This window comes from Aulonocara sp. 'chitande type north' Nkhata Bay, linkage group LG4, assembly GCF_057382095.1.
Source record: "Aulonocara sp. 'chitande type north' Nkhata Bay isolate Kocher_YH1m ecotype deep benthic linkage group LG4, A_spYH_male_GT1.1, whole genome shotgun sequence".
Taxonomy (NCBI): Eukaryota; Metazoa; Chordata; class Actinopteri; order Cichliformes; family Cichlidae; genus Aulonocara; species Aulonocara sp. 'chitande type north' Nkhata Bay.
Genome location: NC_141347.1, coordinates 27,312,491 through 27,340,412, shown reverse-complemented (window position 1 = coordinate 27,340,412; position 27,922 = coordinate 27,312,491). Strand labels below are relative to the sequence as shown.

Sequence of the window (27,922 nt, the reverse complement as noted above, 5' to 3'; positions counted from 1 at the left end):
ACTGAAGACAAAACTGAATGCACAGAGAGCCACAAACAAGCAGCAACTGAATTAGCTTATTCAACATCCTGGCAGAGAAACTCAAGGTAGAAATAACATTTGTTAATGTCCATGACGTCTTGACTTGCGATAGTGTAAAGGATTGTATAGGATCCAGGTATTAAATAACATTTCTTATAGTATTTATTTATTTATTGTCATTGTCAAGAACAATGAAATTGCGTTTGGGGCTTCCATACAACCCCAAAAAAAGAAGAAAATAATAAATACCCCTTAAAACCCAAGTGTACATATTTAACCCAGTGTGACTCCAATGCAATAAGACAATCCTTAGCAATATTTAAAATGATATTGATTTGTCCAACTATTTTTGAGCATCTGAAAATGGGGAAATATGTATAAATATGGTGGTGATTTCTAAACAGGTACCACAAGGTTAAACAGCTTGTACTAAAGTTACATTTTAATCACATGTTGACTGTTGAATTTATAATCATCTGCGGTGATGGAAAGACATCAAGACAAAATGACTAAAAATCTGTCTTCATTGACATCATTTATTTTTACTTTAATTTATTTACAAAAACTTCAGACTGCGTCAATTTCTGCAATAGATCATAGTCCAATGACGGAGAGCACAGAGTATGATTTGAAATGCAATGTCACCAATGTTGCTCCCGTGAAGGAGCTCACAGTGAAGTGGTAAAGAGGAAATGAAACTGTGCACACAAAACTTTTTATTGACCCTCATGGAAATCCGGTCAATGTGTCGTCTGTTTTAAGATTCATTCCCAAGAGAGATTACCCTGGATTAGTTTTCAGATGTGAGGCTGTGCTGCACTTAGGACCCAAAGCACCAGAGATCCCTCCTGCACCTGCTTTGGATCTTATCAGTCCATCCTTCTGCAACCTTCTTTGTAAGATTTCCTTCTTATTTTCCACTAAGTGAACTCTGGATATCAGCTTGCCACCCAATACTAATGTATTCTTAAAGTGTTGTGAGCTCAAACAACTCTGGTTGCACAGACAGTCCTTTTCTCTTTCACCTGTCAACCTATGAGATCAAAGTGACTAAATGTTAACCAGTGGGATTATTTACACCCTGAGAATGTGTGAGAATGTTCCACTAAGCTGCAATGCTGATGGCAACCCTCCCTCTAACATCAGCTGGATCTGTATAGATGCTGTGAATGCAAAAGAGACCACTGAGGGGCGCCAGATGACTATCACTGTCACAAGAGCCACGTCTACCAATGCTGGTGTTTACATGTGTTGCAAGTTGTGAGAAAGACAAGATTTGTCACACTGGTGAAAAAGAAACAAACTAATGACTGGTAACTGTTTAATCATGATACTGATTTATTCAAAGTACTGAAGGAAAAAAGCCATTCATACTAATAGAAATTTCAAACCACCATTTTTGTGAATGGATTATATAATCTGAGATACTATTGCATATGGAATTCAAAGTATTGTTTTAAGTGCCTGCTCATCCCTGCCTCATGTGCCCCTGAGCTTTCTCAGGTAGGACATGCCTGGAGGTGCATAAGACGTTTCCTGCCTGAACCACCTCAACTGGCTATTTTCACTCTGGAGAAGTACCAGCTCAGGGGAACTCTGAGCCCCTCAAAGTTCCTCAAAGGGTGGAAGGTCGTGTATCTGTATCTGTTGTCACTGTGATTCTTTATTTATTTACAACATTCAAAGAAGTACTTGAGAAGCTGTTGAATTCAGAAAATGAGAGAGACAAGGACTAGTTGAAAATCAGGAAGTGCAGCCGATTAGTAAGGAGCAAGTGAGGGCAGCTATGAAGAGGGTGATGAGTGGAAAGGTGGTTGGTCAAGATGACATGCCTGTGGTGGTAGAGAGAGGACAGTCAACTCTAACCAGACTGTTTAACAAAATCCTGGAGAATGAGAGGAAGCCTAAGGAGCTGAAAAGTGTATTGATACTGATTTTCAAGAGGAATATTGAAGGCATGAACTTGTGGAAAGAGTTGTTGAAGCTAAAGGATCAAAAGATTGTGTTTATAACGTTACACATAGGAGCATAGGAGCTACAGCTCAAGCTTTAGTCAAATGCATTAGTGGCCTGAACCACAAGAGGGAGGCAAAGATCCTGACATCATAACAGAGCTCAACTCTCTTGTCCTGGATCCACTTGAGATTGTAGAAGACTATGGAGGAATTCCTTTCTCTGTAAAGTTTACCAGCACACTGAAATGAGAAATAAAAGCTCCGGCTTTAAAAACAAAGAGATTTTATACTGTTAGACTGAAAGTTTGAGTGCAAAAATAAAGCTAGATGATTCTCATTAATTGCAGTAAAGACCTATTGCATACAAAAAAATTAATTTGAAATGAATACAATGTAATGCTAAGAAAATTAAAAATGATGATGTATATGTAACTAACTTTTATCTAATGTTGTTTGCCAGAGAATCCAAAAGCTGTTCAATAGAAGAAAAAAGCAGAACTGGCTGCTGTGTGATGTCATCAGTTTTGTTCCTGTTCAGTACTTCACTGACGTATAAAAACAATGAAAGCATTGTGACACATCATTTAACAATCACACCAAAACACTGAATAATGAATCCTGTAATTTGAGAGTGAACAAAATGTAGTTCAATTTAATTCTGTTTTATTTATATAGTGCCACTTCATAAAAACAGTTGCTTCAAGGTGCTTCGAATTGTAAAGTAAAGACTATACAATACCAAAGAGAAACCTCAACATTCACACAACCCTCTATGACCAAGCACTTGTACAATGGGAAGGACAAAAGGAATAACTTCCTTTTAACAGGAAGAAACGTGACTGGTTGACTGGTTGGAGTGAGAGCAAAGAATGATTAAATACAAAAAGGCTAAAAACACAGAGATGTTTAAAGAGATAAAGAGATTAATAAATGCCCAGCGTATCATAAAAATCCCCCCAGCAGCCCACGTCAACTGCAGCATAACTAAGGGAGACACCACAACTTCCTGTTTTTTCCCCTCATTCACACAGTGTTTCTGAACACTGTGAGTAAACATCCCACTGTGTCCAAACAAACAGAGCATTATTTCAACTTTTAGCTTAGATTTAAAAAACAAAAACCATTCAAGTCAGTTTAGCTATCCATTGTTTAAATGTGAAAAACTATGCTTGCCATTCTTGATGCTCCTGAGCTAAACTAAACACAATGATATCTATCAACTTAAGGGCACTGATATTACCCTGAGCTGTGAAACCAAGGGAAACCCTCCTCTTGTCTATAACTGGAAATGCGACGGGGAGAACACAAACAATCTTAGGATCATTCTATTGCAGCAATACAACCTGCACCTTGTCATTTAAATCACTGTTTATCTTACAGTTAATTTGCTAATGCATCCTTTAATAATAATAATAATGTAGATTTTATTGATCCCCGTGGGAAATTCCTCTTTGCATTTAATCCATTCACTATGTAAAGCAGTGGGCAGCCATTGGGCGCCTGGGAACAGCACCTTGCTCAGGGGTACCTCAGGGTAGCTGTTGAGTGGATACTGTTGACTTATTCCTTAATTTAGAAAAGAGAAGAAAAGAAAAGCTCTAACTTCATAAGTCTACTTGTAGAAGATTGCCTTGTATCACTGTCGCTTTCTGAAATTGTTGTGAGATTTGAAGATCCATCGTCAGTCGCTGTGATTCTTTTTGAAGCTCTAGTAACCCTCCCTCCCCCAAACATCAGCTTGATCTACACAGCTCACAGCGGCTGTGAAATGAGACCACTAAGAGGCGCCAGAAGTCTGTCACTATCACTAGAGCCACGTCTACCAGTGCTGGTGTTTACATTTGTGTTGGAGAGAATAAAGTTGGAAGAAAGACAAGATTTGCCACACTTGTGATAAAAGATATGGTTGCTGACTGTGCAGAACAGATATGGGAAATGAATAAAGAAAAGGTCAAGAGGTGAGAAGAAATGTTATGTTTTGTTTTGCTTATCTCACAGGTAAAACTAAACAGGTAACCCCCCCCCCCACACACACACACACTTTCCAGTCTGTTGGGTGTTGCTTGTTTCATCGTTTCTCATCCTCCTGGTCCCTTTTCACAACTCTCAGAAGACAAAAGATAGAGAGATACAAAATTCCAAATGACATAGATGTCCTTATGTCATCAACCAGTGTTAAGTGCTAGGGGTTTTTACAGGATTCTGAAAACTGAAGTGAAAACTTAACTGCACGGGTAACCTAATTATTTGTTCTTTCCTATGAAAAAAAAAAACTTTTTCAATTTCCCTTTGTATGAAGTATTCGTAGCTTCATATCTCTCAAAAGATTGAATTTAAATCTTCTTACATTTATAGTTTCCGTCTTTCGTTCCCCCATTACAGTCTGGCTGTTTTTCAGTCTGGAAGTAGTGGATGTGTTCATTGTAGACCTTATTAGGCGTCACTGCACATAAGCAAATTAAACAGAGTAGCCTATTTTCTTGCATGAAAACTTAATTGTGAGTCATTAATGATTTGAATCAGACGGTGAAGCACTCACTGCCAGAACCAGTCAGCCTGTTGCTTGTTGATCGATGATGAACATAATGCTATGATTCATGTGGGAAAGTCCGGGGGACGCTCTCTATCAGGGAAGCACAGAATTCCCGGAGCTTGTAGCCTATAGAGGACTTTTTTTTTTACAATAACCGTCTTAGATAAGAACACGTCTTGAACAGAAGTAATTTTAACCAGTGCGGACTGTCAGGATGCAGCACAGTCTCCTGGCTGGTAGCGTGTGTGCTTCAGGCTACTGCCCCTTTAAGGCTTAGGATTTGGGAGTGACGCGGATACGAAAGCTAGTTTGTCCCCGTTTCCCTCGCTATGTAAAATATTTAGAAGAATCAGACTAACGACTGGCACACCTAATTAATTGCAGGATCATAATGTTGATGTATTGTGTGTGCTGAAGAGAGAATAAGCCGGAGAAGGTAGTGTTTACGACCGATCTATCACGTTGGGATTATACTTGCCAGGGCCGTCCTCCGAGCTGTTGGGATAACTTTGGAGAAGTTCTTTGTATTCGGGGTAGTCAGACAGCTTGGCCAACAAGCTGAACATGGATTGGGGCACAGAGCTTTGGGTGAGTCTATCATCTGCCTCGCTTCTGTCTCCTTTGATATTTTAATAGGTTGTCTGGGTGTCAGGTTTGCAGTGCAGTTTTTTAAGCATTGCGGGATGCGAAAGTGAAAAACGCTACACGACCTCCGGCGAGGAAGCCTACATGTATCCAGAAGCGGAGTAACTCGCCTGTGTGCACAGCTGTGCATTCAGGATTATACTAACATGTTTCCAGCCATTTCTTCAACTTTTAGTACGTAAAAAAGGATTAAGTTTACATACAAAACCATACAAGCACTTTTGGAAAATGAAGGATCCACGTTTTGCATATTATATATATTTTTACACCTTTTGTTTTATCATTTAGTCCCTCTCTTTCCTCCAAATCTAAGTATTAATTAATTAATTGGATCAAGTGACTATTTATAACCCAGATGACTCTTAAAAGTTGTCTGATATCAGCCTAAAAACACTATTTCACATCTAGAAAGGCCTTTAAACAGTGCAGAGGTGGGTTGTGCCCCGTGGGATGGTTCATTGTGTACAGTCTGGCACACCTTGCTTCCATAGAGATGAAATCAGATGCTGTGATTTGCCTTGCGAACAAGTTTCATGAGTAAATCCCTTAATGTGTCCATCTCAGTGCCATGATTCTTTTTTTATTCAACAAAGAGTGCATATTGAGAGAGATTTTTATTCCCATGTGCTGCGATGATTTGGTAAAATACTAGATTTGTATGAATTGTGTTTTACAGACTGCTAGGTAGCCAGCTGTAAGCCACTTCCTGGATGCAGCTGTAAAGGCAATGACATTATCCAGAATCCAGACAAAGCCTGTTGTTGCTCATGCACATTTTCAACAAACCTGAATATGTAAAATGGAGCACTGCAAAGATGAGCATAGTGAGGTTGTGACCTCATTACAATCTCCCCCTAGGCCTCTTCCCCAGTCCCTTTTCCATCCTATGTGCTGGTGCAACACAGCCTAATTAGTTTTGCCCTACTTTGATTGACTCAGAGAAATGTGGTACCCCAGGATTAATCAGAGGCTTTGTCTCTTTGTAAGGCTTTCCTGTTTTAGTGCATATAGTTGTTTCACTAGTTTTTAGGAAATCTCTCACAGGAAAGCGAACTGTTCTGCTTTCAGTCAATATAGATTTCATTAAAAAATCTCATTGTAGGCTATGTCTTCACCTGCCTGCTTGGACAAAGCCCTGCAGGCATAATTGGCTTTTTTAATGTTTGGCTAGTTCCTCGGGCCAAATCAGCTCTATGACATCTGTCCCCTGATTGTCGTTAATCCAATGGCTATTTTAAGGCACTAGTCAGAGTACAAGATCATTGTCTGGGCATTAACTGTGATAGTGAGTGTTACCAGGGCACTCCTCAGAACTGCAGTAAGGCTGGTCTGGCCAGGCCTGGCCCCTCATTTTGAAGATGACAGGGTGACTCAAGGCTGAAATATCCAGCCAAGCATTGTAAGTTGGTGACTTTCAGGGTGCCTCCTTTAGAAATTGTGTGGCTTTTACTTGATGCCAGTTCTCTTTTGACATTATTTTGAGGACAGAGGTTTAGATGAGACCTGGGAGTTGAAGAACAAAGTAAACTGTCATACTTTTAACGCACCCCACATACATAAATCTGTGCAGTACAAAATAGGTTATGGCTCTCTATATTTGGAAGTTGTATAATTACCAGGGCAGAACTAGAATATTTAGACTATCCTTCAAAACGATGAAATAAGAGGAGGATAAAGATTCTAGTCATGGCTCAAAGTATTCCTGAGGAAAGGAGCGATTACTCCATAAAAAATAACTATAGGTAAAGGCAAGTTAAAAGAACAAATAAAAAGCAGTCGTGCAAGCCACCAACATAACATTTGCTTTTAAAACAAAAACATGCTCATTTTAAAGTTGTTTTAGTCTTATGAAAATCAGTTCAGTACAAACTCTGCGGGGACTTGTATACATAACTTTGACTGTGGCTTTGAATGGTGTTTGAGAAGACACTGATTATATCTTTTCAAGTTGTTTTGATTTATTTTAAGATAGTTTTAATGGTTTTGCTTTTTAAGTGGGGCGTTCTTGTTCAGATTTAAGTTGTTATCTTGAGGTTTATAGATAACCAAATGTGACTTTTTCAGTATTTTACGAAACTGCTTACAAGAAATCTGGCATACTCTCTGTCCATCCATCTTCTTAGCCACTTGCTGGTTCAAGGTTGCAGGAGGTGCTGGAGCCCAAGGCAGTAGATGGAGTATACACTGGATAGGTTACCAGTCCATCACAGGGGAGATGGGTTGTTGTGTAGAATGTTGACTAAAAGGAGGTCACAATTTAAATATTTGTATTTTTGTGTTAATAGTCCAAAGACCACAGAGCAAAGGTTGAAACATTTGGATTATTTCAACACTGAACTTTTGAATTTTATGTTACCAACACCCATTAAAAAGTTAAAAAATGTTTTCTGATTCACTTTCCTCAGGTGAAAAGTTTGAAGAACTCTTTAGATGAGCTCTATGAGCTCTGTTATCCAACCTCATTTCCAGAAAAAGTGGTTTAAAATGTTAAAGAAAAAACAGAATGTAATTTTTGGAACTTATAGAAACTGAATATTTACCCAGAAATGGTTTCAATCATTTATTTGAAATTATTCCTAACGTTGTGTTTTAGAGTGTGCCTGATGGAGTTGGCACTGAGATTTCTCACATCCATTTTTTAATTTTTTTTTTAATTTTTTATTTTTTAGCGTGGAAACCCCTCCCACTCTTCTTCGGTCATGTCATTTATTCATAATTGCTTAAACTGATGTAGATGCTTTTTTTTTAGGGGTGATATTGCGGGACAGATGGGGTAGTGTGTATGTGAAGACTTTCTGGTAATACCGGTATACTCTTATTGATAACAAATAAGCCAAACATCTTTTTTTTTATTTATTTATTTTTTTTTAATTGAAACAGATTTCTGATATAAGTTCAATTTTCCTGTTGGATCTATAAAACAGCCAGTTCACTAAAGGGTTTTCTTCATCAGTGTGAAAAATGTTGACCAAAAAAAGGGCTTAATCACAATTATTTTTAGCATCACACTTGAACATCCAACATCCAGACGACATAACTGAGATCATACAGCTTTACCAGATAAATATCACCTTATTAAAATATACCTGGTATACCTCAACTATTAAATAACCATTAAAGGATTGTCAGACCTTTAAACCTTTTGCTCTGCATTGCTTTATCTTGATATAGAAATGGTGACATTTCCTGGATCGATAATATTTTCCAACATTAATAAGTATCTGCAGTTGTATTTTCAATGGAAGTGTCTGGATGTTGGAATGGTACTCAGTATTGACAGGAATACTTCAAGTATAGTATTTTGAAATTTGACCATAAATACTGGATTAAGGACAAACCCACACAAAGAGGTTACACCTAGCACAGCTTGTAGTTTCTAACCTCCCCTTAAATCTCCACAGTAAGCAGTAAGCTTTTTGCACACTGTGCCACAGGCTGGTCGGCAGTCCACAAACTGAATATGCAAATAAAGGGCTTATCTATTCAAATGACCTGTTCCAGACTACAGAGGCAGACTACAACTTTCCAAGTCTTCATAATATGATGAGTACATCTGTCTTAGTGGTGAAACTAACAATCTAAAAAATAAACCAATCAGAGTGATTAATTTGTAATTGTAATATGTCGGAAGTAACCTGCCTACAAGTCGAAGGGACTGCATTAATGCATTTTGACTAACCAGCTGTTGTCCAGTCTTGGACATTATTTAAAGCCTCTGATCATCTCTCTTGGGGGCTACCAATGCCTGATTTATGCTTCAGTGGGAAGTCTACATCGTAACTGGAAACCCCTTTTAACCCTATGCCGTAACCTGATTTGCACCTCTTGAGAAATGTCATTGCACGTCGGGTTGACACAGCCTGCAGTGACTTGAGTGGCGTGGAATGTTGTGGATAAGAGGGGTTTCCAGTTACATCGTAAGTTAGGATGCTTCCTGCAGAAGACTAAATCAAGCTTATGAGTTTGAAAACAGCATTAGGTCAGGCCTCAGGACTAAGTTGAATGGGTGCTAACAGGTATTGTAAGCTCATAACTTACTGTGCTTTTTAGTTCGTACACATGTAGTTATTCCTACAAGTTCCCGACTGAATAATATGGCTTTCAGTTGTGTTATTATTCCTGTTGCCTCTAGCTTCTTGGTTACTTCACGTGTAAACAGATTTTGATAGACGTGAGCTAATATATTTACCAAATAAGTGTCTTGGGCGTGACATTTATAAGTGGCAGTGGCTGACTTTTATCTCTTGTGTCATAAAAACTTGGTGCTTGGTAAATGTTCAGAGATGGTGTAATGAGGTCTATTTTACTTCAGTTCCCAAAATGGGGAGGAAATGTCAGCAAAAACTAAAAAGAAAAATGCTATTTTAAACATGAGTTGAATTTTGTAATTGGTGTATTCCTGGTATTTGGTTTGCACTTTGACACATCTCCAGTTATGAATCTAACTGGGGCCTGATGGAGGAATCACTCATTTAGGGCGATTTGGTTTTAAGTGGCTGGTACGAGTAATTTAGGAGAAATTGTCACATGCGCTAACTTTGTGATCCAGGAATCATGTGAGGCTAGTTTACTGTTATCCAAAAACTGTGTGGTAAATCATAATATGCTGCAAATCCAAATGTATTCATATAGTAAAAGAATTATTATTACTGCACTCTACTCCACATCAATAATCTTTCATTTTAAATCATGCAGAAATTGTCATCGCTTACCTTTAAGTGGGAAACATTTTCAGCAATACACTAATCCTGCCTACTTCACTCCTTTTCTCTACTACAGTTACACAATTATTGACCCTTAATTAAAACCCCCCAAAGTGCCTACTGGCTAGGCATTATTGTAGCGCTGGATTGCAGGCCTTACTCTTAACTTTGAACTGTGTACTGTAGTTAGGTTAAATGCCATCTCATTTATGTGGACTTTAACTCTTTTGTTTCACCTGAAGAGCGGGAAGGGTGTAGAATAACGTGGCTCAACACGTCAGGAATCCCCTTTCAACATGCCTCCGCTTCAAGTCTTCAGCATTGTTTCTCACTCTTAGTAGGCTTGTCAGAGCTTGAAGGTGTTTTAAAGAAAGCAGTGAAAGAGGAACAGAAACCATATATGCCTCAGTCATACTGCATAATGATGAGGAGAAGTCAGCAAATTCGGCTGTAAATGGAACTGGCATGAAAAATTTTTTTTCTAAGGAATCGGGCGTCACGTTGCTATTCACTCCACACAGTCTGACCACATAAGGAAGAGAAAAGCACCTCCTTCTTTAATGCCTGAGAAGCATGACCTCTGTGTCCTTCTGACAGTTCTCTCCCCCTCGTAAGAAAAACGCAGGTCCCCCATGATTTAAAGCCTAGCGGAAGTTAAGAAACGGTTGCCAATATCTTGTGCACATGTGGCGAGCATTCTTGGGACCTAGCATGCGAGAACAAACCTTGATGTGTTTTTGTTTTATTCCCCCCTGCTTAAGATGTAATTTGGTGACCTCAAAGTCCACCAGTGCAACATCCCGGTCATTACCTAGAATTCCACACATGTTTGGTATTTCACTGTGTTTTGTCTTTTCCTTATTTGTGTTGTGCTCCTTCCACCAGGACCAATATGACATCATTGAAAAGCACACACAGTCTGGCCTGGAGCTGGTAGAGAAGTATGTGAAATTTGCGAAGGAGAGGACAGAGATTGAGCAAAACTATGCCAAACAACTGAGGTAGGCCTGTTTTTGTTTTTTCTCTCTCCTCCTCTGTTTTTCACGTTGTTGTTGCCCAACTGCCACAAAGAATTGTGTACAAGTGTGTTGCTCAAAGCAGCTTGCAGCATATGTGTCCTTTTGTGTTTGCATGGGTGCCTGTTAAAAGGCTGTTTATGAAATGCTTGTTGGTCTTATGACCACTGCGGGACTGAATCTAACTTGTGTGTGAAACACTAGCTCGATTCTCCAGCTGTAGCTTGTTGTCCCTGTATCTTTCTCCTCTCTCTCTCCTGTGGCCTTTCTTACATAGTCCTTCCTCTCCCGGTTGTTTCCCAGTTTGTAGGCCCCCATCTGTTGTAGTGCTGAGCTTTGCTGGAAAGGAGAGGAAGCGGGAGCAGACTGGCGCATGATAGACAGGAAGTGGTCAGAAGGAGAGTGAAAGGAGGAAGAACAGCTATTTAAATATGTTCATAGTGGACTGCTGTTGTTGATCCTATGGTGTGGAAACAAATCAGATGGTTACATAAGAACATTTTAAGTCAGCGAGTTGTCTTCTATTGCCATCTGCCGTTTCAGCCCTTTCCCCATTTCAGATTGTTAATGATCTGTCACTGTTCACAGGAACCTTTCAAAGAAGTATAACCAAAAACGAAGCAGCAAAGATGAGCCTGAATGCAGGTGAGTTGTTGTTGGTTATGTTGCAGGATTGTTCTTATAGAAGAGCTCCCTTATTTATATTTATATGTTTTTATTTGTGGTATCTACTAGGATATCTTTGCATTATCTATAGTTAAAAATAATCCTGGACTTTGGTGCAGCCCCTAAGTTCATTTGCTATCTGAAACTAAAGGTTTTCCCTTCATTTCCCCCTGTTATCCAAGCAGTTAGTTGGTGTTGTTATCCACGCAGTAGTGCATTGCTGTTTTCGTTGCCATTTAAATGCCTTTAGAAGGAAGCAGGAATAAGGAAGCTATAAACTTCTTATCGTGCCGTGGTCCACTGCAAACTTCTCTTTTAACCTGTCTGTTTGTCATCTTATCAGCTGCCTCATCACAGTGTCATTCTTTCTCCACCCTTTCCTTTCTCCACCTCTTTAAATAATAGGTTGTCCAGCTACCAGGCATTTTTGGACATCCTGACAGAGATGAACGATTATGCGGGGCAGAGAGAGCTAATTGCAGAGAACTTGATGATGAACATTTGCATCGATCTTACCAAGTACCTGCAAGATTTTAAGCAGGAACGAAAGACGGTGAGCTCGATATGAAATGGATGAGGGTTAGAGTCTTTAAAGTTCTAATCTGTGGCAACAAAGAGAATCTGTGATGTTTTCATTTTAGTTGGTCTCGTTTCCCACAGTCCCATTCATACCACTCTTTACCTGCAGATGGTTAACTGTCTTGTACTAGGCCACTTTTGTTTCACTTCCATGCTGTTTTAACAGTTTTGTTGTTTACTTCCTGGTTTGAGTCATACTGTGTGACACTGGAAGCCCCCGTTATGTAAATGAAAACACCTAGAACTCACTGTGTATGTGCCTATTACACCATAGTCGTCAACATTCTGACAACATGCCAAATGGGGTTTTTCTTTAGAATATACAACAAACAGTGATAAGGAGGAGTGGAGATGCAGAGATCTTACTGCTGTGGCAGGAAAGAAGCCTCACTTAGAGTCTCCTGAGGGAGGCATGGTCTGAGTGGTGGTGTGCCATTTCTCTGAGGAATGCTTTGGCTTTTTCCTGATAGAACAGAGCAGCCATGTACAGGCTTCTACTGAAGACGTGATGTCTCAAACAGACACACTGGTATTTGTTTTCTTGTCTGTTGTGCTGTGTGGCTTTAGGCAGTCATTGTTTATTTTGTCTGCCCCTGCACATGGCTGTCTCTCTTTTTGTCATCTGACCCTCCTCTCACTCTATTTTTATGGATGTCTGCAGTATCTGATGGATGCCAAGAAGGCCCAGCAGAGTTTGGAGAGCACCTACAAGCAGCTTGACAGTGTAAGTTTACTCTTAGAATTTAAAGGTTGATGAACACAGCACACAAGTCATTTCTACAATGCATGTTAACATTTAAAGTACCACCAGAAAAAAAAAGATTTCTCTATAACCAAAACTGGAATGTTTGACTTGAGTGCAAAAAATGAAAGATAAAGTGAATGGTTCTAGATTCTGTGTGCTCAGTCAGGTGACTACATTTGTCTATAGTAAAATCAGATGAACAGAGTGGAAAGCAAGCCTCCTTTTGAATCTCCACTGCTGTGCTGCATACTGGACAAACTGGTATGCAGCACTGACATCATAAATTAAAGCATATTTTTTTCAAGTACCACTATAAAGGTGAAAAGTAAAAACACGCTACTGTGGCATTTCAAGAAACTGTGTACTATTATTACATTGGTCACTGGACAAGCTGTGCTGGCATTGAGAGGGAATCCATGTAAACCAACACTGAATGGTCCAAAACTACCAGCAGCACATTCAGGGCAGCGAGGTCCAGTTCAGTGACTTGAATTAATGCATGTGAGGCCTAGCACACACAAAGTGGCTACAACTACCGGTGTTGGGGCACCATCCAGTTGCCTTTTACTCCAGTATGCAGACGTAAGCATTTTAAATCCTAATAAACCATTTGTTGACTTTAAGAAAGAATTAAAAAAATAAAAATAAAAAATATGGTGGCATATTGCGAAAGGTTACCAAGCAGCCTGTTGAGGACTTCCTGTACCAAACAGATCTTTATTGCAGATGAATTCATTGTTTTGTTTTTGGTTTTTTGTGTTTTATTTCTTTTTCGTGATACACTCACTGACCACTTTATTAGTTCCCCTTTTCTAGTTTGGATTAATCTTTCCCCTCGGAACGGACTTCCCCTCAGAAGTCTTTTGGGAATAGATTAAACAAGGAGCTGGAGACATTCTTAAGAAATTATGGTCCTTATTGACATGATAGCATCACATAGTTGATTTGTCAGCTGCGCAATCATAATACAAATCTCCCATTTCACCACATCCCAAAATGCTCCGTTGGATTGACATCCTGGTGTCTGTGATTGAGATAATTGAGGCTTTGTGAGATAGCGAGTCACCCTACTAGAAGCAGCCATCTCGACATGGGCACACTGTGGTCAGTTACAATACTCAGGTAGGCTGTGGTGTTTGAATGGTGCCATAGTGCTAATTGTACTCAGTTGGTACTAAGGGTGCTGAATAGCAGTCTCAGTTTCCTGTTTGTAGCTGACAAGAGTGATAACCGGTGTGGTTTTCTATTTCTGTACTCCGTCAGCTCCAAGCTTTGACATGCTGTGCATTCCGGGAAGCTTTTCTCTGTGCTTTGGTGATCATTTCAGTTACTTGCCTGCCTATCAACCCGAAGCAGTCTGGCCATTCTACTCTGACCTCTGGCATCAACAAGGCATTTTGGCCCAGGGAACTACTGCTCACTGGCTATTTTTCTCTTTTTCTTTCTTTTTTTGGATCTTTCTTTGTAAACACCAGAGATACTTGTGTGAGGGGAAAACCCCAGTAGATCAGCATTTTCTGAAATACTCAAACCAGTCTATTTGGCACCAACAACCACACCACGTTCAAAGTCACTTAAATCACCTCTCTTCCCCATTGTGCTTTGACCTTCACCAGGCCATCACGATCATGCCTGAATGCACTGAATTGCTGCCATGTGACCAACTGATAATTGTGTTAAAGAGCAGTTAAATGTGTGTACATTATTTACATTTTACTTGTAGCTGTAAACCAATATAAAGGCGCACTTGTGTAATACAAAATAAAATTGAAGTAATGTGTTAAAGTAGGTCAGAGGGCCAGAATCTTAAGTATTACAGAGATACAATTTTTTGGTAATACCGCCTCGCACTACAAGACCTGTTTTCCGTCAAACCTGCCATGTCCTTTGCTTAAAGTTGTGTAACCTCTTAAGAGTTAATTCTTTACTAAATGAACTGAATGTAATGTTCTTGCTTTTCTTTCTGTTTCTTTCCTCCATCCACACCAGAGTAAGAAGCGCTTTGAGAGAGAGTGGAGAGAAGCAGAGCGTGCAGCACAGTATGCAGAAAAGACAGATCAAGACATCAATGCCACAAAAGCTGATGTTGAAAAAGTAAACAGGAAACATGTTGAATATCCATATCCTATTTGACATCGTCCAAAGTAATACTAGATGCGCTTTGTTAACCTGTTTTTATTTGTGCATGATTTCAGGCCAAACAGCAAGCTCACATGAGAGCACACGTAGCAGACGAGTGTAAGAACGACTATGCTGCTCAGCTCCAGAAATACAACAAAGAACAGAACCAATTCTATTTTAGTGACATGCCTCTCATTTTCAATGTAAGTCAATTATCTATTGCAAAATGACCACCTACCACCATCATTATTTTAGGTTTTAGCAGAAATTCTACTGGTAACATGTATTAGTTATTATGAATCAATGAGAAATTTAAAAAATGATGTATGTCAAAGTTATGCTTTAAAGCTATTTGAAAATCATAAACAGCTACAGCTTGTTTATTTTGTTTCAGATAAATATGTATATGATTTCAATATTTTAGTATAAACCTGATCTTTCCTTTTTAAAATACACATTTTTAGCTGCTATCTATTGTGCTTTGTTTTATCTCTAATAATGGCATTGTTTGTAAATAACTGTTAATTTGTATTCACTAGAAATTGCAGGATTTGGATGAGAGGCGAATACAGAAGTTGGCACAAGGCTACGTCTTGTTCTCAGACACAGAGAAGCATGTGATGCCCATCATTGGCAAGTGCCTGGAAGGCATTACTAAAGCTGGAACTAATGTTAATGAGAAGAATGTGAGTGGATCTCGGAAAAAAAAAAAAGGAGAAAAGAACGGATATTAATGTGAAGCATGGCTTTGTACAGCTAATTCGTTTTAGCCTTAAATCTGCTTGACGATAGCTCTTAATTGCTCTTATCCATAATTGCATTTAATGCAGGACTCCATGATTGTAATAGAGCAGAATAAGTCGGGCTTTGAGCGTCCGGGAGATTTGGAGTTTGAGGACTACAGTCAGGGGATCAATCGAGCCTCTTCGGACAGTAGCCTCGGTACACCTAAAGTCTCCGTTGACCCATGGAAGAAGAAGACCAATAACTTTTGGCTTTTCAGCAAGCGAAGTAAGGTAGGAGATTTTACTATAGAGTGCAACATTAGGCTAATTTAGCCTAATGACATGGACTCACACTCACACAGATGTCCTTTATTGTACTTTTTGAAAATTTTCAATGAATCAGTGAGTCTTCAGGTTGGCAATCAGGCAGATTAGTGTGTGACTCCTTGCATGGCAGAGCCAGGAAATCCCCTACAGAGAGCACCCCTGGTGGACCTGTGGTTGCAGCTGCACACACTTGCAACACACACATACACACCCTTCTTACCTTTAATGCTCAGAATAATATTGCATGACCCTCTGCCACTGAGTTATATGGGAACTCTCACACACCCCAACACTTCTGGAAAAGGTCTTTTGCATGACTCTATGACTGGCTGTCAGCGTATAAACCTCGTCCACGCACACCCTCCCTATCCCTGGTTTCCAATAGGTCAACTAGCAGGCAGCATTCTGCTGTGCTTGTGCTTTCATCAGCACGGGACCCAAACAACATTGAATTTTTCTCTATAGGCATCCACAAACACACTGCTTCTATTATACTGTGCAGAACCTGCCATTATGTGTTGCATCACAATAAAATCTTTGTGCCAACTTCAGAATGATACCACATTTTGTAGGTAAAAAAAAAACCCCGACCAGTTACAGTCGCACGTTTATGACCTGAATGTTTTCATTGACATTTATGTTCTTGCGTATGACTTTGTGTTTGGAGCAAGAGAGCTGCGCTACATTGTAAATCTTATCTCAATGGAGCACTTTTGCTATGGTCCAAAATTAAGCCGGCGATATGAGTGGCTGACCACTAACAAGCTAATGGTCCCCCACCTCCAGTCCTAGCTCTAAATGATCCCTTCTTTCTTCCCTGCAGTGTTTGCTTGTTCAGCACCCCTCTACTCTCTGCATGTCTTACTGGCTGTGCACTTTTCCCGCTCTGTGTATGTGTGTGGCACAGTGCTCTGTGTCATCAGTCATGCTCTCCCAATTAGGACTCGGCCGTGTGAATAGGAGGCTGAATATATCGGCTTGAGTGAGCTCTTGGTTTATGTCTAGCTCCTAAACATTCCCGTTCTTAACTCCTCTCCTGTATTTAGGCCCCCGTAACCCTGAAGAAAAGCGGCACCTACTCAGTAGATGTTCATATAATAACAATGTACTTCTAGCTCACCGTATTTACACAAGAAACTGTGTGTGGTTCTCTTAGACGTTCATTATTGGAGACTAGAAGCCATCAGCCTCCTGTGTAATTTAGCTAATAGACCCCCACCCACCTTACTACATTTATGTACACCTCAGCGTCTAGTTCACCCAGACATGTTTGCAGGTTAACCTCTTTCTAATAGGTCACAGAGGGCACTCATTAGGCGCCCCCCCCCCAAAAAAAAATCTATGTGCAGAATCCCACTGCGGTAATTAAGCAGGCTATTTATAGCTACTGTTCTGGTATGTGAGTTGATATTTTCTGTCTATATAGGTCAGACTTCTAATAGTGCTGGTTAAACTTTAAACATATTTAGTTGCGAATCAAACATTTTTCTTAGTTATTTTGTGATGAGACGAAATTCTATTTTCAGTGTAACTGAATTACAGCCAAATTGGAAAAACACATTGACCACTGTCTATAGATACTCAGCAAGCCAGTAACCATAGCCTATTGGGTGTATTGAGAGAGATCATATCCAGTCCATAGTTAGAAACCTCGGTCTTGTTATTGTTAGCATTGAAACTGGGTAGTAAATATGTTGTTATTATGAATGATTATATTACTGCTATTACTAATAAACAATTAAAGCTGTAAAAAATGCAAAGTAATTTAACCTCGCAGGCTTTCTTCAGCCAGTTCCTCACTGGAGCTCAGGCTGCCCATCAGCTGGGCTTGAACTTGGCTGCAGGGTTGCTGTGGCACCAATGTGGGAGCTGTGGTTGGTTGTTTTGCTGTGTAATCTTAGTGTTTTGGGATTTATTTATTTTTTTGTAATTATTACTTGATGTTTGTGTTTATGAGAGTGTTTTTTGCTTTCATGCTTATTGGGCTCATGTGCTGGGTTGGCTTCAGTGTTGTCTTCCTTGCTTTGTGGTGTGCTTTAAGGTGTTGACGGTGTCTTTTTCTTTCCCTTGTCATCTTGTTGTTCTTGTCTTCCCCTTCTTCTTTTCAATTATTCTTCCCTCCTCCTTCCCCAATACACCAATCTATGTCTGTATACCTTATCTTTGGGTGCTGGTACTTTGCTCATTTCCCACACCAGCTGTCCTCTCCAGTGCTCGCTCCTTTCTCCACTCCCCCTGCCCCTTCACCTAACGGACCCCCTTCCCCCAAGTTTGGCCGGGACCCCCTGTCGTACTGTTTGAAGGAGATCAATAAGACAGTCAAACCCAGAATCTCTTCCTTCCGGACACTCAGGAGATCGGTGAGTCACCACAGAAGACGGTTCGGGTGCCAGGAGACGTTCACTCATAAGGGCTTACACATCATCCTGTGTTCATGCCTCTGCAAGAGTCACTGAATTCCTGTAATGAATAATTTGATTTATATTTTTAGGACATGAACATGCTGTATTAAACTTAGTCTGATTTTTAATGTTTATGTATATAAAAATGTAATTAAAATTCATTTCAAGGTAAAAAGTGAAAAGCAAGAAACCCACTTTAAGGTTATTTCACCATTTTTATGTACACATGCTCTTTCTTTTTTCCCCCTCAGAAGTTTACTCCAGAGAGGATAATGGTAATACAGGAAACAAAGCTGGGGTGTGGAGGTGTTTGACTCGTAAAAAGTAGCCACCTTTTCTTTACAATGGCTCATTTCATTGTAATTTCCCTTCACATTCATTGTAAATTCTCTGTAGTTTCCCTTCTCAACCAGCAGAAAGTTATGAAGTTTCCAGCAGGAACTTCATAAGTTTCTGCTGGTTTTTGCCCTAAACGGCCTCAATATACCGCATCCTACATAAGGTAATGTGGTCTAGGACTTGTCCTCTTAAGCCTGTATTGAAGAGGTGGCCACCTGGTGGTGGAGGAAGGGAGGAATGCTTGGTGGCACACAGAAACACTGAGCAATCAGTAACCCTGTTTTCCAAATAGCCCCAATCGTGCACTTTTCTGTGTCACACATGTAAATCAAGACTATTTTTTTTTTATGTGAAGATGATAAGAGATGGGACTGTACGAAGTTATTGGAATGCGGTTATTGGTCCATGGGTGATGGTTTTGTGTTCAGCTCACTGATGTTCTGTACTTCATTGGCTTTATGCCAGTTCAAAACCAAACAAACATGAAACTCAAAGAGCTGAAATGGTTTTTAGTTTGACGTCTCCTGAGCTGAACACAAACCACAGGCTTCCTCTGCAGTTGTCCAGTTCTCACACCACGGTAACTGTCATTATGAAAGTGTAAGAAGACATTCAGTGCTAACACCCCCCCCCCCCCCCTTCCTGTACCCTCTTGCAGCCTACAGTAACAGAGGACTTTGCCCACCTCCCTCCGGAGCAGCGCAGAAAAAGGTTACAACAGAAACTGGATGAAATCTGCAAAGAGTTGCAAAAGGAAGTTGATCAGAGGTGTGTGTCTATTAGACAGACATGTGCGGATCCTTCTGTGTATTAATAACCATCTCTGTTAGAACTTCTCCACTGGGAAAGTGGATATAATATCCATGCAGAGTACACAACTGTGCCGTGTCTCTGTGTGTTTATCCACTCCTGAGGTCTGCAGGGAACTGATTTCTACTGAAAGTCACTTTCCCTCTTCTTCCTTTGTTCCCCTCTCTCTGTCTATCTCTTTTTTTTTCTCTCTTTTCAGTGAAGCGCTGGGAAAGATGAAAGATGTTTATGAGAAAAATCCTCAAATGGGAGACCCCGCCAGCCTGGCATCCCAAATCAACCAGACATCCCAGAATATAGAGCGGCTCAGAGGAGAGCAGAGCAAATATGAGGTAATCTAGCTCTCTGCTGCTGTCAAATGATGTGACCCATATATGTTATTTCTAATAAACTATTAGGTCAATAGGTTTCCAGCCTTTTCTTCTAACCAATTAAAAGTTTTTAAAGCATGTAGTCACACAAATGGCAGAATAATGGATTGATGGAAATTTCTGCTTTTTTTGGGGGGACCGTTCTCTTGAGTAGACATGGCTTGCTGAAGCTGGAGGTCGAGGAGACACGCTGCGCTATAAAGCCCACTCATTTAACAATAATGGAGCTAATGATGTACACAGGTAGGATTACATTTTGCTTGTAGACATTACTTTAAAACACAGGCTTGTTGTCTACTCTGTACAGGAAGCCTGTCTATTTTCTTTCCAGCCCTGATGGAGCTTACTCCGATGAAAGCACTCCTGATCCTTCCCAAGCCATTTATGCTGAGTTTGATGATGACTTTGAGGATGAAGACCTAGCTGCTCCTATCGGGAAATGCACAGCCATGTACAACTTCCCTGGTATGTAATACACTCATTATTATTTATTTATTTTTTTAACTAATGGACTCATTGACTTATTGTTGTTGTTCAAAATGAGGCATAGTGAGTCGATGCTGTATGCTAGGATGTGTGATTACAAGAGTTGCATTCCTAAAAAGCTGAGTTATGGAAATATTATTTCTCACTGTTTAGTAAGAACCACTACAGTCTAAGATTTTTATTCTCCTGCGAGGTGTACTTTACAACCCATTTTCAATAAATGTTGGGATGTTTTGTAAAACGCAAATAAAACAAAATGCAGTGGTTTGCAAATCTCATAAACCCATATTTTATTCACAACAGAATAGAGAAAGCATATAATATGTTTAAACTGAGAAAATTATCATTTTAAAAAGTTATTTTGAATTTGATGGCACCTAAACGTTTGAAAAAAGTTGGAGCAGAGCTAAGTTTAGCACTGTGTAGCGTCACATCTTCTTTTAACAACAGTGTCTGTAAGAATCGGCGAACTCGAGAGTGTAGTTGCTGGACTTTTGTCTCCTGTTATTGTCTGCTGTTCAATAATCCCGGGTTGTCTTGGTCATATTTTTCCGACTGTAGGCATCACAGTTGAACATCCAGACTCTTCTACTACAAAGTTACGCCGTTGTAGTAGATGTCCTTTAAAATTTACTTGCATCATCTCGCAAGGATGTCTTTTTTTTTTTTTTTTTTTAAATACTCAATCATGTTAGTGACCTTTTGCCAAATAACCTAATCAGTTACCAAATGTTCTTTTTAAATATGACTTTACACCCTTTTTTGCTCCCTCTATGTCTTGTGAATAAAATATGGATCTGTGAGATTTTCAAAACCTTGCATTCTGTTTGTTTTTACATTTAACACAGCATCCTAAGTTTTTATTTTTTTATTTTTAGAATTTGGTTGTAATATTTGTGCTCTGTTCTGAGATGTCTCCAGACTTCCATGTTCATATATGGAAAATTGGAGGCAACAAGAACAGCAGAAAGGCTCGCTTAGTGAAGAAAGCGAGCCTTAATGACAGCAGACATGACACCGATTAAGTCAGAAACGACATGAAAGAAGAATATGAGGTGGACGTGGTTTGCAAAGTGTTTTTTGTTCTTTCTTCTTTTTTTTTCTTTTTTTTTTTTTTTTGTAAATCTAACTGCATGTGTGAAGGGTATCAGGTGAGCTGTCAGCTGATCTGCCCACCCTACCCACCCATAGTCAGTCAACACTGGAAAATAACCTGAAGCTGAACGTCCTCAATACAAAAGAACTTATAATGAGACACAGACAGGTCCACTTCCCTCTCTTTATAAATAGAGAACGGGTGGAATTGGACTCCACCTTCAGGTTTCTGGTCACCCACATCTCCGCTGATCTCACCTGGACCCACAACACCAACGGCCTGCTAAAGAAGGCCCGACAGTAGTTGCACTTCCTCCATGTCCTGAGAAAGAATAACCTGGACCAGAAGCTGGTACTGGCCTTCTACCGCTCCTCAGTGGAGAGCATGCTCTCCTACTGCCTGGGTGTTTGGTACGCAGGGGCCACTACTGAGAACAGGAAGGCTGCACCGAGGATAATTAACACTGGCCCAAAAAAATAATTGACTGCCCTCTGCCAACACTGGAGGCCATCGCCAGATCCGTCTATCTCAGAAAAACCTTTGTCATCACAGGTGACCCTTTGCACCCTACTGCCCTCTGGTCAGCGCCTCAGGTCAATCAGGTCCCACACCTCCAGAGTCACGAACGGCTTCTTCCCCTGGGCCATTCAGACTGTCAATAAACAATATTGCCCCCACCCCTGCCCACCCACCTCACCAATCTCAGCCATGGTCAGAGTAACCCCCATCACTCTGGCTTTTAGTCTTTTCTTTGCACTACTTCCAAGCACTTTGCAACTATTTTGTTTTCCAATGTGTGCATTTCTCTTATTTTTTTCGAATATATTTCTCCTGTTTGCTATTTATTCCTGCTGTCTACTGTTTATATTTCATTCCAGCACAGTTGGTGTGGCACACCCACAATTTTGTTGTACATGTACAATGACAATTTTATTCTAAGTTTTCATTATGGCTACAGAATGTTATATGACAGTAAAATTATAGTGCTGGCTTGGCTTTTGAAATTCTACCTGTAGGTTGTAGCATAATTATACCACAAAATAAGAAGTCAGTCATAAAATTATGAATCCATTTTTTTCCCCTCTGATTTGACTGAGCAAGGTTTGTGTCAGCACATCGGTATATGAAATTATCTCTAGCCTGTTTTTCTTTTTCAGGTGCCAGTGAAGGGACCATCGCTATGCAGGAAGGGGAGGTGCTGGCTGTGGTAGAGGAGGACAAAGGGGATGGTTGGACCCGTGTCCGTAGGAACAATGGAGATGAAGGCTACATACCTACATCTTATGTTACCATCACTCTAAATAAGTGAAACACTTAACATTTAAAAAAAAAAAAAAACTGTATGCAATTCTTCCTATTGGACTGATCATAAAGAAGACAGCACTAATGGACAAGACTACCAGAAATATGCAGGTGACGTGTTTTGACTGAAAGAGGTGCACCATATAAGAAGAAGAAGAAGAATGGTGCTACCAGTGTGCTCATCATGGCTTCAATGACATTTTTTCCCCATCCCAGTTACCTAAGCCACCTGAACCACTAAGACATTTTATTTTCTAGTCTTGCATCACAATATACAGTTGTCATTTTTGTTGTTGTTGTTTTTTAAAAGTCATTTTCAGGCACCATTAATAGTACAAGTGCTTGTCTCATTCCACAGACTAGTGAGGCATTAGTTTCTGAGTGTGAGAGGAAGGAGGAGGAGTGCTGCTGCCATCTTTACACTGGGTGTTAACACCATTAATATTTAGGAGGAAGTTACTTCTCCTGTTTACCTTTTCAGTTAAAAACCTGACCTCCTATGGCTCATTGCAGTCTGCTCCACTGCGAGTTTTTATTTGCTTCAAGCATGTCACTCTCTACCCTCGATAGTGCTTGAGTGTCACCGGGTGGTGAATTTCATTTGTGGGAGAATACTTCCTTTTAGTTTTTAGCTGTGTGTAGCACCAGAAGTTGAGAACGGCTCTCCCATCATAGCAGATTCAAACAACCATACAAACACTTTAATGTTCAGACAATCACAGTCATATCATTCTCACTTAAGTTAATTTCAGACCTTTAGCAGTAATAAGGATATGCAGGACCTATTCTTTTCTCATGGTTACATCCTGAAATTATAGAGAAAAATAATTTATTGCAGATGCGCAAACGTTCATGTTTGAAAGAAGTTGTACTTTGTATTAAGGATGTTTTCATGTTCTTCTTTTTTGCTTGCACACATAGTGGACAGTTTGTAGCCACAAAAGGGAGTAAATAAAATGTATTTCATTAAGACTATTGTATTTATGTAATAAGTAATATATATTTTTAGCTATTGCAACACCACTATTGTCTTATTAGCGATTTAACCATTCAAATAAAAAAAATAAAAAAATATCGTACTTTTTAGAGAGAAAACTGAAAGCTAATTTTATGGCCAATAATGTTGCTTTTTCACACTTTAATTTGTCATACAATGTCTTTTTTATGTTGTCATGAAGCCAGCTAGCAGCATTACTTATCCAAGTAACTGCTTATGTGTCTTTGGTGCCTTTCTGGTTAAAAGCAATGTGTATATACCATTTTTGCATATAAAGTATTTTCTCTCTCTCTCTTTTTTTCAAGATTTAATAAATGTTAAGCACATTTCAGAGTTTGAAGTGGTTATGTCATTTCTGAAGTTGGAGAAAAAAATAAAACATGATATCTGGTCATATAAGATAATATTTTTCTTTTTTATCTAATAACAAGGCAATCCATCTACATGGATGACCTAGAAAAATCTGAATTATATATAATGTAACAATTATAGGAATTTAGCTGCATTTTCTTAGGAATAAAAATTGAGATGGTGTTGCAACAAACTACAAAAGACAAAATCCCAATACCTGCTTTAAGAAATAAGGCCCAGAATGCATTGATATGTCTCACACTCTTAACTGATTACATGCAGCTCATTCTCAGTAGGTGGCATTGTTGCATCATTTCTTAAGTGATGCAACTTGTGTCATAGACCTGCCATCTACTCTCTTCTGCATAATTATGTTTTCAATATAGGCCATGCATTTGCATACCTGATTAAATTGCACTGGCTTCAAAAACCATAATGTTTATAATGACTAATTAAATAACCCAAAATTGGCATGTGCCCCACTTTCGTATCACCTCATCCACAATACCACACAAGTGAAGTGAAATGCAATGAATGTGAATTTAGTTAAAAACAAGGTTTAAATGAATAATACATCATATTTTGATAGAAATGGGAAAAAAAAATCACTGGCAGAAATGGTAGTGCATCAGTTTGGTGTGGCCAAACTGAGAGACTGACTGACTGAGGAATAAGATCATTATTTGTATGCAAAGCCTTTATTCTCAAGATGCATTAAAGGTCAGCTTTTAAATAAGGCTAACAGGAACCAGCCAACATTCTCCGTCTACCTACAGCTCGGTGGGGACAACACTGCATCCTGGTACCTCTCGTCTCACCCCAGTGGCGATGTTAATGGGGAGGATACACAAGAGAAGACATTTAAACGGTTTCTCTGGACAGAAAAACAAACTTACCTGAAGGATGAACCGAGTTAGAGTTGGGCAGTGGCTTTCATGTGTTTCATTTTATTTGAATCTTTAAAGACTTATTTATTTAAGCAGATATCAGGCACAACCTAATTTTGTATAATTTATTGATGTGTTGGGAAACCTGATAACCAAAGCTGTTCCTGTTTTTGGAACATCCATATTCCAAAAAAAATCTAGGATGATACTTTGTCTGGAAGTTATGTACCACAGTACAAGATTGCAGTTCCTAAGAGATCTCTGGCAAGTCTTATTCAATATATTCACTTAGTGTAATCTTTGATTTCATGTGTCTATAATCGTTTCACATCAAGTTTAACATTTTTACACAACACTTTTATTCCTATGTGGGACTGACCAAGAGCATCCATTATCGATACCCACAATTGGATATGGATACTCACATTTCATTTTTTTAAATCGACTATGTTTCTTTAACCTTACATTAAAATAGATCAGAATCTACTGCAAAGGATTTCACTATAAAAATGTGAGGGAAAAAAATGACTCATAAAAACATGTTGTCTTGATAAACAGTGCCTGGTGTATTAATGCTGCTTTTGACACATGTCCAGCAGGAAAGATGAATCTAGCTGTTGGACTTCAAACGCTAGTTATGTGGTGCCATGGTTTTTTGAATTGCCTGTGTTTAACTAATATTTGTTTTTGTTCTTGCAGAATCAGAGATTGTAGAAAATGAATAGCGCTCAGACATCATTTTAACGCTCTAGTGGTGATCAACAAATCGACAACAACCTGGTCACCATTAGCAATGCTTTTATTTGGCTGATTATTGGCATAAATGCTCCAAACAAGCATTGCCTGGCAGGAATTCAGTAACTGCATTATGTGTCACTCTAAGTGAAACACCAGTTCCATTTTACTGCGGTGGTTTACAAAATAAGCAATTATTTCTCTACCCTTCTGCACCACAGGTGATTAAAGATTTAAGAAACAGATCTTTCAGGAGTCACTAGAGAAAATAAAGACAAATATGCAGGATAACCTTTAAGCTTTTCATCAGCTCCGCATGGTCAACGAGAGAATGATCAAACTACATCATTAAGAAATTTGAAAAGGCAATTTACAAGATAAGCAGGACAATCTCTAAGTAAATAACGTTTCCGGTTCACTCAAGTGACATGTACAAAAATCCACAAATAAACAACAGAGTCAGAGTCAACTGCTTTGTAATTGTAGCTTTGCTGTAGATGAATAAATAAATGTCCCTCAGATTAATCACTGCCTCATGTTCATTCCTGCGGCACAGCTTGAGGCCAATTTTCTGTCTGCTTACAACTTCTGTCTTCTCACAGCCATTCTGTTGAAGCTTGTCCCCCCGTAACTGTTTTTCTGCATATGTGGACCCAAAGAGCTTTTAATAAGCTCCACCAATCAAAAGTATTTTAACACTACCATCAAGCCAGCAGAGCTAGGAGTAACACAAAACTGCCTCGACTAAGTTGTCAGCTTCATTACTAAGACATAAATTATTAAACATTAGACTAAACCCTGTTTGAGTATAACCAGTAAACCAGTATTGATCAGTGTAATACCGAGGCATGTAATTCTCTCTGAGGCTCCACAAGACCCCAAAACGAATCTAATTTTAATATCATCGTCAATTTTTTTAAAATCCCAACAGAAGTGAATAACTTTCTTTTTAAGTTTCATTTTAAACAGAAGCGCCTCCGGCCTTCACAACCACAACGCTGCTCAGCTTCTCAGGTTGGTCAGGGTGTAAAAATGCCATTCACTTTTTTTTTCTGTGGAAAACAAAAGGAATTTTCTTTTTCAGTGTTTTCATTTTTATTCTCAATAGACAAAGAACATGATTTAAACAAAGAGTGCCGCAGGTTCTGACACATGTACTCATATCCAAGGAATTTGGCTGATAGTGGATGTATTTACTGAAATGAGTCTAGGTCAAGGGCAAAGGTGGCTATGGCACCTGTTACCTGGTTAAAGGTTCATTTTGGAGATTTTGGAGATACAACAAAAAATAAAACAACTTCACTCTAAGATGGTTCAAGCCCAACATACTAATTTACTCATTCTGTATGCAGAGGACACTGTGAAGAGTTCAAGCAGACCCACCTACTTTCACAGAAACACAAAATGCCAGCTGACTTCCAATACGACTTCCCCACCACAGTGTTGAAAAAAAAAAAAAAAAAAAAAAAAAAAAAAAAATATATATATATATATATTTTTTTTTAAAGCCCCTGAAATCTCAACAGACTGTATACCACAGTCTTTTTAAAAGATACTCGTCCCATTTTTCTTCCTGCAGTCTGTTCACAACAAAGAAAAAATATAAAACCCAAACATGATGAGTCATAGAGTTCCTTACAAGCTGTCAGTTCCCTTTAACAGATGACATTTTATAATAATTTAATACAAGAGACATATCACGGTTGTTATTTTAGGTGTCTTTGTCGTGTTTGTGGCGTCCCTCTCTGTTTTTTCATTCTCACTTTATTTTGTAAGTTAGTTGTCATGGATCTTATTGTTGGTTTTACTTCATGCTTTTGTTCCTTCCCCCACAGTGTTTGTCTTTCCTTAATTGTTTCTACTTGTGTCTTGCAGTGTTTTGTGTAATCATATTGAATGTTTGCTGCAACACATTACTGTACTCAAATCATTAATCATGTTACACTTCCAATTATCTCCACTTGAGTTTCAAAGGCTAACCGAATGTGAATGCTGGAGGTCTTTTGAGGGATGGAGACATGAATATTAGTCCTTTTTTCATGAAATAACAAGAACATAAAGTGAAAACTGCACCGAGGTTAGAAGGAACTGTTGCTAACACAACATTGAC

General features: G+C 39.2%; 1 protein-coding gene across 4 annotated transcripts; it reads left to right on the top strand.

The window, feature by feature from the left end:
- The first annotated feature begins 4,601 nt into the window (after positions 1 to 4,601).
- trip10a (thyroid hormone receptor interactor 10a) lies at positions 4,602 to 24,172 on the top strand. Of its 4 annotated transcripts, XM_086289552.1 has the most exons (16): positions 4,602 to 5,097; positions 10,743 to 10,858; positions 11,462 to 11,518; positions 11,945 to 12,092; positions 12,780 to 12,842; positions 14,853 to 14,957; positions 15,059 to 15,187; positions 15,524 to 15,670; positions 15,815 to 16,000; positions 18,235 to 18,396; positions 18,690 to 18,713; positions 19,436 to 19,545; positions 19,787 to 19,919; positions 20,113 to 20,201; positions 20,290 to 20,423; positions 22,698 to 24,172. In XM_086289552.1, exons 1-16 carry the CDS (start codon positions 5,074 to 5,076, stop codon positions 22,847 to 22,849), a joined length of 1,779 nt encoding a protein of 592 aa, XP_086145678.1. In that variant the 5' UTR covers positions 4,602 to 5,073; the 3' UTR covers positions 22,850 to 24,172. The 4 variants fall into 4 exon arrangements, with proteins under 4 accessions (XP_086145678.1, XP_086145679.1, XP_086145680.1 ...); XM_086289553.1 differs by lacking the exon at positions 18,690 to 18,713 and having other exon boundaries at positions 4,604 to 5,097; XM_086289554.1 differs by lacking the exon at positions 18,235 to 18,396 and having other exon boundaries at positions 4,605 to 5,097.
- The last annotated feature ends 3,750 nt before the right edge of the window (positions 24,173 to 27,922 follow it).